Below are 12,905 nucleotides of genomic sequence, written 5' to 3'. Positions count from 1 at the left end.
GAGTTGTTTCCCTTTCGAACTGGGCCGTCGAAATTATGAACACAGGAATCAGTTGATCTGATTTGAGAACTTGTTTCTGCCAACAGTTTCACTATATGTCGAAAGTACCGACTTTATTAAATCAACACCTAACATCAATCTTCTTAAATGAGATCTTTTTTTTTTTCTTCAGATGTTGGGAATAACTGTTAAACTACAACGCCCTAAGCACCACAACGATGGTCAATTTTCAAATCAAGTATTTCATACTTATGTTTATGTACATACCGAACTATGATATTCTTTTGTAGGTATATTTCGATGGCCCATAAAACTGTTGCACGCTATATTTCATAAAACATATATTACAACAAACAATTCGTAAGAAATCCGACATGGTAAAGACAGTTTTTCGTCAGTAAATTGCCCATTGTTACGAGGCGCATCCAGAAAGTAAGTTTCCCTGTTTTTTTTTAAGAACACGCACTTTCAGGAAAACATTTATTGGCAACAGGTACAGCAATGTTTCAGCTATTTTTCAACATAGCCACCATCAGAATTGAGACACTTGTCGAATCGTGGGATCAACTTTTGTATCCCTCTGTCGTAGACCTCTGCCGCCTGTAAATGGAACCAGCGTGTGACAGAAGTCTTCAGCTCTTCGTCGTTGCCAAAACGCTCACCGGAGGACAGGAATTTCTTGAGGTGCAAGAAAACGTAAAAATCGCTGGGAGCAAGATCAGGACTGTAAGGTGGATGATCAAACAACTCCCAGCTAAATTCCGTCAAAACAGCTGCTGTGCGCCGAGCCGTATGTGGACGAGCATTGTCATGGAGGAGCACAACACCTGCAGTAAGCATTCCACGCCTCTTGTTTTGAATGGCACGTCGCAATTTTCGCAGTGTTTCACAGTAACGGTCAGCGTTCACTGTTTCACGTCTTGGAAGGAAGTCAATGAGCAGAATGCCCTTCCTTTCCCAGAACACCGCGCACATCACTTGCCGTACCGACAGCGTCTGTTTGAATTTCGTCCTGACCGGAGATCCATTATACCGCCAATGCATTGATTGCTGCTTGGTTTCCGGGGTGAAGTGCGAAATCCAAGTCTCATCGCCCGTGACGATCCTGTAGAGGAACTCGTCGCCGGCCGTCATCGTGATACCGTTGCAGAAATGTAGTGCTGCTCCTAAACGTTGCATTTTGTGTTCGGGTGTCGGGTTTTTCGGCACCCACCTGGCACACACTTTTTTGAATAGCAGGTGCTTAGTGACAATCTCATGCAACAAGGATCGCGATATCTGCGGAAACTGCCTACACCAGCGACGCACCATCTGCTTACTCATGATCTTCGGCCCATAGACCTCACAGAGCTGCCGATGAATTTCAATTGGCGCAATGCTTTGTGCATTAAAGAACTTTATCACCGACCTCGCAGGCGGCGGGGGAAGGAATAAGAGCTTCCATTTCGGACCACTGCTGCCACGCTACTGGCACCAGGCGGGACCTGTCCGGCTGGCATATGATTGATATGTCATAGATCTGTTACGCATGTGCAATTGACACGGCTAATTACGTTTACTTTCAAGGGGAAAAAATCGGGAAACTTACTTTCTGGATGCGCCTCATTTATTGTGCATAGTGAAAACCAATGTTCGATGAACAGAAAATGTACTACATGAAAGCCGTCATAACGCAGCTAATTAGAACTAACACCTTGCTGGGGTTAGCAGTATGAGGGAGTATTGAGGTTTGATGCAATGGTGAATACCGGTACCCATTTTTAACAAAGTTTGTCTATTTATCATTTTTTCTTCTCATGTTGGTGACGATATTATGACTTTAATTACCCACTTCGAATTCTCCCAAACAGAATGCTATCGTTTCATAATTAACAATGTTGTACATCACAGTTCTTCGTGAAATGTCGATGTGTCAATTACATAAAATTAATTAAAGCACTCACTTCAAAGTGACTCATCTTTTTAAAAGTATGAAACAAACCTAGGTGGGGTATGACAGCATTTTGCTATCACAGTTTCGAAATGTGACAGCTTTTAGAAAATTCGCTGTGACAATGACGACTTCGTCACGGTGTGATTTTTGTGTTCGGATGATTCTTGGAGATTGAGAATGTTTTCCATCACGAGCCGACAGAAGTTTGTGTTTATCGCTCTTTTGCGAATTGGCATACTGTTGCCATAAATATTATACAGCAATTACAATACGTGTGACTGACTGACACAGGACATTCTGGCAACAAACTACCTGCCTAAACTGTGTAATGGGTTGAAATTAGAACGTATCACCGCATGATTTGATAGAGGAAAGTGTACCATTATAAGACAAATAGTATATAATTGGTTATTTTGCGACGCTTCATCAACTGCTATGCATATCTAGCGTCTGAGTGTGAGACGACGATAATGCTAGCAAGATGAGTCCAGAGTCCAGCGCCGAAGTTGTCCAGCATTTTCTATTAATGAGTTGAGAGAAAACCCCGGAAAAAAAACCTCAATCAGGTAACTTGACCCGACCAGTATTTGAATCCGGACCCGCTACTTCACGGTCAGACTTGGTAACGCATAAATTTAAATTAATAACTTTTTTTTTCTTCAATACAAAACTTAACCTGCCTATCATGCACCATAAACAACACAAAATAACGCAGATATTACATATTTAATAACAGCTTTTTCTCTATAGTTACATACTGTTAGCCATGGGCTTTGGTATCTCATTTGAGGACTGGTGTCGAACCGAACTAGACAGCGGGCGCGCTTATCACGCGGTGTTCTTACTCTCCTTTCCTCCCTAACCCTAGTTCCTTCTAAATCTAAGGTGTGGGCAGATATTCAGTATCAATAGCATAATCGTGGCTTATCAAATCAGCGTGCACTACTTAAAATAAATAACAGTTTATTTAACGATGCTCGCATATCAGCGTCGCCGGTGTTTCGGAATTTTGTCCCGCAGGAGTCCTTTTACATGCAAGTAAATCTACTGACATGAGCCTGTAGCATTTTAAACACACTTAAATGCCATCGATCTCGGCCGGGATCTAACCCGCAACCTCGAGCATAGAAGGCAGCGCTATTCCAACTACGCTACCGAGGGCGACATACTACTTAAAAACAACCATATCATGTGTAACGAGAGTTCTTGTGCTGTTTAGAAGTAGAGAACATAGGCCTACTGTACATTTTATGTCAGGCCTACCTCAATTGAGGTATTCCAGATTACCCCTCAACTCTCCACCCCACCTTTCCCGGCTGAGACAGTTATGTATCGGTCAGATACGAGTAGACCTGAAGGCAAGCATTGCTGAGTGACGGATTGCATAAGGCTATAAGGCATGCATCACAGCTTTCGGCTCTCGCTGGTCGTTTAAAATCCACCACTGATGCACAGTGCTTTCTTATCCGTTCGTTTCTAAATCGGTGAAGTGAAAAGGATATGGTCGGGGGTATATCCTTTTCTTTTTCCTTCCACTTTATTCCCAGGGCTGTTTTATGTTATATTCAAAAGTCCTATTAGACACAAAAAAATTTAATATACATTACTCCTTATGGAAGTGGTCATCAGCACAGTGCACTTTCGGGCTAGCATCTCTTACCTGTAAGCACGCCAGTACATCCATGGTTATTGGAGGGTATGCAGTATACCAGTGGCGGGGTTTTATTCGTGCCAGTAACTTGTTGGTGGAATTCAGCAATAATAGCTTAATGAAGCACACAATGTTTACGTATGAATTCAAATAAGCATTATAATTAATACTCGGCATGTTCGTTTATAATGTCAATAACTTAAAATTATAAGTCGCTTCTGAAATTGAGGGGTTCTGTGAAAGAAAGGGACAAGCCACAAATTCTGATATGTAGAACCATTATTTCACTGGGATTTTTTACCTTTCATCAGAACCTCAGACTAAATAACATGAATGATTAGAACCGGAGATAGATCCAAGAAATTGGTACAAATTATTTTTCGTGATTTAATACCTGCCGAAATTAGATTTCTAGAAAAAAATATATATATTTATTATATACACACGCATACACGGATCAAATTTATTTTAGAGTTAAAAGTTCCCCACTCCCAAAAAGGAGGTAACAATATGAAATCTTCATAGGTTTGAAGTGGAATGGCTCTTGTGCCAGAGCAGGAAAATGAAGACACCTTCAGTGCACATGATGATGAGGATGATGATGATAATGACAGTAATACCACTAACAAAATTCTTTCCATTTTCTCTGAATTACAAAGTATATCAAACTGGTGTTTAATCAGCATAGATGTTATTCGGTAATAGAAATATTTTAATTAAATTTCAAAACCCACGATTAACTGGAAAACCTTTAAGCAATGGAAACATTTCGAAAACAAATTTGAAATCAGCGCGATGATTCCTATGAGAATCCGCAGTTCTAACAGACAAATGTTTAGTCACTCTGCATACGGATGTTCCTCAAGGCGAAAATACTTCTTCGTTTAACCCTAGATCATATACCCAAATTGCTCCGCCTTATAGGTTTTGACGGTAACAACTTTTGTCAGATTTACTATGCTGCCATCTAGTTGTTACATAAGGAGTCACGTCATAACTCCCATTTTGCATTAGCGACTGTACTGCCATCTCGTGTTCGTCTACGGCGGAGAGTGGCGATCCTGGTGGTTGTTCTCTTCAAAGTGCTGCCGATTTTAACATAGGATTCAGCCACCTGTTACATATATGATCTAGGGTTTAACTCGTCGTCACTCGAAAATTAGTAAAGATTTTGAATAGCGATCATTCTAAAACTAATTTTCATTCTTACTGAACAAAAGTTTGCCGGTTATCAACTTTTGAGGGTGTCAATGTCTATTTTGAACAGGTCACTTCGAAGTTTTTTTTTTTTTTTTTTTTCACTTTCCAAAAAAAATATTTTGACTTCGAATTTTTTTTTCCGCTTTCTTTAGACGTCGATCTATTAATCCTAAAAATTACAGTGCGATTGATTAACTATCATAGAAGCTATGACATGATGTTTAATGGTGCGGTAAATAGCGTCCTCGTCTGATAGCTACCGACTACTCTCCACTGATCGACAGCACCAGCTAAAGGTACGGTCACACGTCGCTACTTTTGCAGCGCAACTTTTGTACTGCAGCTGCAAAAGTTGCGTGTCGTGTTCACACGTAAGCCAAAAGAAGCGCGCTGCACGCTACTTTTCGTGCTGCGCAACCCGAGTGCAGCAAAAGTTGCAACTGGAGGTTGCGAGTCTGTTCACACACAAGGCGCTACTTTTGTAGCCGCAGTCATGCTGCAGGTTTCCATCTCCGTGTTGACTTCTCAATATATATTTTGTGGCTATGTTCGCATTATTAAGAAACTCATGCGAAAGCTTCCTTATCTATTATTTGCTTTTCTGTCCTAACTAGTATTCAGAAATTGGCATTATTTTTACTATAAAGCTTTTAAAAACATCTATATACTTAAATGATAACCGACAGCATATTCACGTAATCAATGTTGGCAACCCTCCTGTTTGAAACTACGCTACAGAAAATTAAAAAAGTGAATTATATCGTCAGCAAATATGCTCAGACTATGTTGTACATTTAATAACTGTTACAAATAATTTATTTTCATCACATCTAACATTAAAATACATGCAAACAATAAAAGAGGACCTATCATTGGCACATATGGGTGGCAACACTGGTCGCAACCGCATCAAAAGTTTCAACAAAACCGATATCAAAAATGCTGCGGCTGCAAGCCTGAGAACCCTGTTCACACGTCGCTACTTTTAAGCTGCGTGAAGCATGAAGAAGTAGCGAGCAGCAGGTTCGGCAGCCGCTACTTTTCGGGTTGCACCGTTGTTCACACGTCGCAGTACGAGAGTTGCGCAGTTTTTTGAACTGCAGCGCTGCAAAAGTAGCGACGTGTGACCGTACCTTAGGCAGCTCTCTCCTTCTCCCTTCTGCACCATCGTGCATGTTCCGATACACTCCTTACCCTATACCCATTTCAGCGAGTGCTGACAACCACTGCATTATGGCATAAAGAACATGCTAAATTAAGACGTACGAGAAATTAAATATTATTTTTACGCAGCCTGTTATATTCAAAGAAAATTTATCAAGATGAAATTTATGTAGAATACTAAGTACAGTATTATTTGAAATTATTTTTGGATCTGGAATGTGCAAATCAATTACCTAACCGTAAAAAATGTCATAATATTCAAGAGAATAAATGTAGACAACATGATGAAATATTATCGACTAGTTATGTAATTACTTCGGAACTCGTCCGTGATCTCAAAACAGTTCAGCGACTGTGAAACAATAAAAAGGTGTACAATTAAAGCTGTCAAATTAATCTGCCAAAGTGAAATAAATAACTTCGACAGTATTATGTTATTCAGACGTGTTCCTAAAAATCGGTCTCTGATCGCCTCAGCCATTACTATATGGTGACACAGATCACAGTTTATATTTCCCATAATGTCCATGGCTCATATATGTTCACAATAACTGCCTGTTCTTCCTGAACTCAACTTGTCTCTTTTTCTCGTCATTCAACATACCGTCCTTGCTTCTTGCCGCGGATTTCCCCATATATATTGATTGATCCACTTAGTTCACGGGTAAATTTACCAAGGTCTCCCAAGCAACTGTGTACGGCGTATGCGGTAAGAATGAACAGCATAACCGAAAGCTCGACATGTCAGTCAGTCACGATACTGGAAAATGAAATCACTTTAGAAAAAAAAATTGTAATAGGCCTACTTTTTGTTTGCGATATAGTGATAACGTTGTTGTGCTGTATGTTTATCGTGACTAAAAGTAACGAACAGTACAAATAATTATTGCGTTTTTAAGTTGTTTAGAACCTTAGGATAAACTATTTTCATATTTACTTAAAGGAAAGACAAACTATGATATAAAAAAGAGGGCTTGGAATAAAACACATTTACATGTCCAAATTATTATACGAAGTGTTTTTTTATGTTTGGAATATGACGAGGTCTACAGCAAGTTACAAACTAGAACACAGATATTTGAAACATTATTTAAAGACATAAGGGAACTTAACTATAACGACGCTTATTTCTTTAAAAAAAATCCACCCAAGTATGACATTTTCATGGAATCGCACTATATTAACAATATTGATTAGCTCAGCGAATAACATCCTGTGAACGGTGTTATCGCCGTGTGAACGTAGCTAGAGTATCAAAAAGTTGCAGACGTTAACCTTTTGATGGGTCGATAATAATTAGATCCCAGTTATTTTGTCCTTCAAGTTTGTATGAATTTTCTGACTTGCAGTTGTCTGGAGATGTCACGATTACATACACGTACGTACACGTCAGTCGTCATCGCTGTGAGTCACATATCAGGCGGAAATGGCAATTTCTCGGAGGTGATTTTCGAACTATAGTTAGTCGGAGCCAGAGACAAAATCGTATGTCTTCAAATCATATCCCACCCTACACGAAACATGACAGTTACGTGGCATATGTCTGCTCTTTAGCTGGGCGAGGTAACGTGTAAAAGAAAATGCTACCGCCCCGAGTGCAGAGAGGCAGGTACAATTTATGACGGTACCCAAGAAAAGATTTTCCATATTCCATCAACTCAAGAACAGACCAACTTTAAAATAGATTTCTAGTCGAATCACCTCTAAATAAAGTTTTTTTGAAAAAGAACAATAAATTCTCACCCCATTCTTTAACATCGAGGGGTAGAAATCCTGTACGAAACAGTATGGCCTTAATTAGGTTCGATCACTGAGGCACTGGTTAGATGTCAACTATAAACGAGGTCCACAAAGGTTGCATTAAACAAGTGTTCAGCCGACTTGGCATATTGATAGGGGAAGTTCTTCCCAACCAAGAGGTCCGTGCTTTGATTCCCTCCCAGTGTGGGCAATGGAAAATTGTTTGTACAGGACAAGGTGTATGCCCCTTGTCATATGCTGTCCTCTGTTGTCTCAGTCGTCACCCTTACCACCTGATCATTAAGGTCAGCAACGTGTTCCTGCCTAGTGTTAGAAGATAATAACGTCCTCTGCACCTTTTACTGGATTGTCTTAGGAAGAAGGCTGTAGAAGTGACAAAGAAAGAATAAAGGAAGTAACGAATCTGTTCGTCTAGTTCTCTAGTTACTAGTGCGATTATCACGTGCTGCTGTGCAATTCCACGCGTTGCGCCAGCCGCTTGTTCTCTCTATGGGCACCACGAATGCTGTCAAAATGTTCTCGATCGTTTCTGAATTGCTCTATTCGACTACGAAAACAGTATGAAAATCATTATTTTTCTACAGACGAAAAGTCGCATTATCATCCGCCATCTTCGGCGCTGACTCCTGTAGGGATACCTCGTTCGCTATCTTGGAACGATCAATCGATAAATAAAATAATGAACATCACAAGCTCCGCGCGAGCGACCTGGTTGCCTGCAGGCAAATCAGTTCAGGCTAATATTTCGAAAGGGGTAAGCTACGGCATGGGCGTGGAGTATGGATGTGAGAAGGGAGGGTAGTGTAGGAGAGTGGGGCACAAAAATCGATACTTGCAGTTGCACCAGTTAAGAATCTAGGCTATGGGTACAATCGGTACCACAAACATCCAATTCACGTGTTTTGTTGTGTAAAGACTTCATCGCCCAAAAATAAAGAAAAAACTGTTCATATTTCTTTAGGATTATGAATGTGGCAAAATAGTACAAATATGATTGTATGACTATGACGTACTATGCGATTCCGAACAGTGCCCACCCACCTACCATACCCCTTAAAAATAAGGATTACGGCATTTATTTTTTGCCTAATAACATTCAAAACTAAAATAACGACGAAAACGACGCCGTCGACAGCAACTTCCCCTGCCGAAATATTGCAGCTACAACTGGGTCAGACACGGGGAGGAGCTAATCAGTACAAGTGCGTGCAAGATGCTGTAAACCATACTTACTGCCAGCGTTAGCCGAGATGATGCGGAATTGGCTGAGGGGTGGGGGCGGATGCTGCGGCGGGGGATGAGCGCAGTGAGACATGAAGCAATGCATCGTCGGTTCTTTTCTACCCCCGTAACGAGACACCATGGCTCAGTTCAATATACCGCAGAGTAAAAAAGTTCACAAACGTCTTGTGGTACTTAAAGGTACACGGATACGCAGACATACCCTTTGCATGTGCTCTTGGATCGAGGGGTAGATTTCATGTTCAATCACCGAGAAAAGTATATCCCAGATATTTTAGCAAGCCAAACTGTGCGGTTTCAGACGAAGCGAGCAAAGATAATTTAACACAGGAAAAGAGACTTCCCTCCCTCGTCATGTCCGGCGGGCTCGTGATTCACACGTCACTCAGCTGATGAAAATTTGTGACAGGATGGGTTCAAAATTCAGAAGCCCGCTGTTTGTAGCACATCAACACTCACACACTGGGGTCCATTGCAGTAAAGTAAGCTAGTCTTCGTCTGCTTGCTTGCATGCAGTTTTGACTAATCGATAAGTGGGTAGGGCTTAGGCCTACTTGCCAAGAAACACTTCACAAAGGCTCACTTCCTATCTTTTTGTATTTGATTCAAAATTCATGTAGCGGTATCGATTACGGTTCACCACGAAGTGCACAGTTTTTCCTACGTAAGCTACAAATTAGTCTAATATAATGTAACAAAACATATTGAAGTCCTTCAATGAAATTGCAGCGACGGGATGACCGTCCCACGTGACGCCATGACACTACACTGAGCGCTTGCTCCCTCTCTTGCGCCCCACCGCAACCATTAGCCCCCTCCCACAAGCAACCAAGTCGTCGTGTACGCACGCGTGTGTTGGATGGCATGGAGATCCAGTCTCACGAGCGGCGGACCCTCCTTCTACCCTGGTGCAAAGAGCGCCACTCCGCCTACACGCAACGTTCTCTATGCGAACCTAGCACAGTGATGCCAACACTACTGTATTTGCATGTACATTTCACCCCAACAAAACTTAACGTAGGTCCCTTAATAGATGACAAAGTGAGTGAAAATATAAAAAAAAATTCTTACACCTAACACTGCACCTGTGAGAAGGCAACGACCTTTAGTCTTTAGGGAAATGGTGCATCCATGCACTGTGTTACTCATGCATCCGCGCAGTGCAGCTGCAAGTTCAAGCTCTACAAGGTGAGTGGTACAGTCTTTCGCAACTTGCCCCTCATCGTGCACGTGTTGTGCTAGCAGTCGTTGTAGAAGTTGAGTATGGTAATTCTGGTTTCACAAGCTTATGAGTTATGACGCATACACCATTTCAGCATGCATCGATCACAGACCGCAAATTCAACACTGCAATACACTTTCTTGAAATAAATTTCGAATTCAAACTGTAGACAGAATATTTCCCCCACCAGAAAAAAAAATTATTCTACCCGGGAATAATTCTGTGGTGTTCGGAAAAAGGGAGAAAAGTCTTTTGTGCGAGATAGTGCGTATTTGCTTGTTTTCCGCACAGAACCAATACGCGGTAAGTGTGAAATACCACATTCAGTATTCCCAAGGTAACACACGTAACAATTTCCCTCTTCTTACCGCTTAAGCGCGACATTCACTTTACTGCTTTAGGCTTTTAACATATTATTTTTAGAGACGTTTAACATAGTAATAATTATAAATTGGAAACTTACCACTGCAATTTCACCTAAATTGCAATGTTAATTATTGTTTTTTTAAATATTTGCAAAAATTAAGTAAAGTCTACTACTCCACGAAACTTATTGCATTCCTGATACAAGTAACATTAAGGAAGCCGTGAAAAAATCAACAAGATTCCAGATGCCGATGTTATTGCTGCAATATGTTATATAAATAATATTGTTAAAATATTAAAATGAAAAATAAATCATTACACAACCTTACCGTTTGTTTTAAGTTCGCATTTATAGACTGGGGGGAAAAAAAAGACAGACGTATATCACGGCCTGCTGGAGTATAGTAAACACAGAAAACATTATATAGCAACAATGTTGAAGAAAGATATTTTGGTTTTCCGAAGTTGCCGTCATTAAACAGAAAGCAACATGGAGATGTCATTGCAACTAATTATAAATTCGTCTTTCAGGTATGTAATAAACGATCTTCGCACAAAATAATGTACGATACACGAGCGGTATGTTTGTTTTCATGTTCTCGGAAATTAAAAAAAGCTCAACTACGTTTCGCATTTTCAATCTTTTCCTCGACCATGAAAACGTCAACATACCGCTCTTGTAACGTATATTACTATTTTGTGCAGCTGCAATTTTGTTCTTTAGATGAACACACAAGTTAATTATAGAGTACATGTGAGTGTGCAAAATTCAAAAGAATACTAGACAATTATCTGCAATAAGGGTTCCAAATTTAATTTACATTTATCTCCAAACTCATTTTGTGACATCTCCCTTTACCCAAACAACACAGAATTATTATAATTGTTGTTTATACCATCGCTGTGGAGTAACGGTTAACATGTCTGACGGTGAGACGAGCAGGCCCGGTTCAAATCCTGATTGGGACAAGTTACCTGGCTGAGATTTTTTCCAAGGGTTTCCGCTCAACATTAAGAGCAAATATTGGGTAACTTTCGACGCTGGACACATTTGCCGAGACGTAAATTATGGTTGACTGCTACGAACACTCATGCAAACGGTGTATCAATAGTCATAATTTGTATTTATACACATATTGGATGAAGTATATATTATGGTTCACATAAATTTAGCTGGCATTATCGCCTTCATTTCACTCAGACGTCAGATAACCATCGCAGATGATAAAGCGTCGTAAAATAAATTTAAAAAGTAATGACTACATCGTCCATATAGTAAATTGAATTAGTCACAACATTGTTGCATTTTCAATTTTTTTTTTCTTTAGAGATAACTCCCGGAGTCATTATCTTCTATTACTAGAAACCAAAACCAAAAATACATAACATGCAATCTGTATTACTATCAATTTTGAGAACACGGTCCTTCACAAATCTATTTCTGGTTTGAAAACAGCACCTTATATTCAGATAACTGTGGAAATACTGAACATACTTCATGAGGTTTTTTTTTTACATGCCCATTTTAATTTATAACCTTACATGGTTTTTCTTGTTTTTTTTTTCTCTCCACGGAGAAAAATATCTCAATTCAATTCTATTTAAAATACACAATTACTACCCCATAATACTAAAGAGGGGAAAGAAACTGGCCATCCTACTTCATTATCTACTGGCCTAGTTGCCTCATAAGATCTGCCTATACACTACAGAAATTGATATAGGCAATACATCCTACAATAAATTCACTAATCCTAGTGTTACAATTAGGCTATTTCACTGAAAATCACAAAGAACACTTACATTAGCAAAAGAGCAAAAGACAGATCTAGTTCCATACAAGAACAAATGAAGAGGAACAGTTACATAGCTACAGAACAAAAGACAGAAATCCAGTTCTACACAATAATGAGTACGACATATTTCAGAATTAGACATGCACCTGCGACATCATCATTGGCATTCGGGAAGTATGAGTAAAAGTATTCTAGTAAAATAAGACAATGGACTAATAAAAAAAATTGAAGTATGATCTAGTTTATTCCAATCGCATCAGTTAACTGGTACTGTGAAGTATCAAATCTCCGTGATAGATCGTCGTCCCTGTAATCAGACTCAACTCTTTCAGTACTCTTCCAAAGCCCGAACGAAGGACAGTGGATCGATGATGATCTAAAGAGCAACTCGAGACGGTAGTACTAGCGCAGAGTCGGGTCATGTGAGTTCTTGTACACGAGTGGCAAAAAAAAAAAACCGGACCGAACCTTGTAGCTGATTTCAGAGCCTTGTTCACTCCAGAGCACGATAGACTGGTAACTAAGACTTTCGTGGTTCGAATCCTGCCTGGGAAGGAAACTTTTTTTGTT

At 40.0% G+C, this 12,905-nt stretch overlaps 1 protein-coding gene across 5 annotated transcripts in view; it reads right to left on the bottom strand.

Annotated features, from left to right (window-relative positions):
- Window positions 1-12,905, bottom strand: part of LOC138712484 (eukaryotic translation initiation factor 4 gamma 3-like) — a 291,440-nt gene that overhangs the window by 154,686 nt on the left and 123,849 nt on the right. For 2 of the 5 annotated variants that reach the window (XM_069844350.1, XM_069844351.1), the window contains exon 1: window positions 8,943-9,689. The exons of the other annotated variants lie outside the window; for them this stretch is intronic. In XM_069844350.1, the coding sequence (XP_069700451.1) occupies window positions 8,943-9,072 (130 nt within the window). In that variant the 5' untranslated portion in view covers window positions 9,073-9,689. Of the gene's footprint in view, window positions 1-8,942; window positions 9,690-12,905 lie in introns of those variants that run through there. 5 annotated transcript variants of the gene reach the window in all.

This window comes from Periplaneta americana, chromosome 13 (genome assembly GCF_040183065.1).
Source record: "Periplaneta americana isolate PAMFEO1 chromosome 13, P.americana_PAMFEO1_priV1, whole genome shotgun sequence".
Lineage (NCBI taxonomy): Eukaryota > Metazoa > Arthropoda > Insecta > Blattodea > Blattidae > Periplaneta > Periplaneta americana.
The sequence above is the reverse complement of the archived record's forward strand: the minus strand, read 5'-3'. Positions and strand labels throughout refer to the sequence as shown.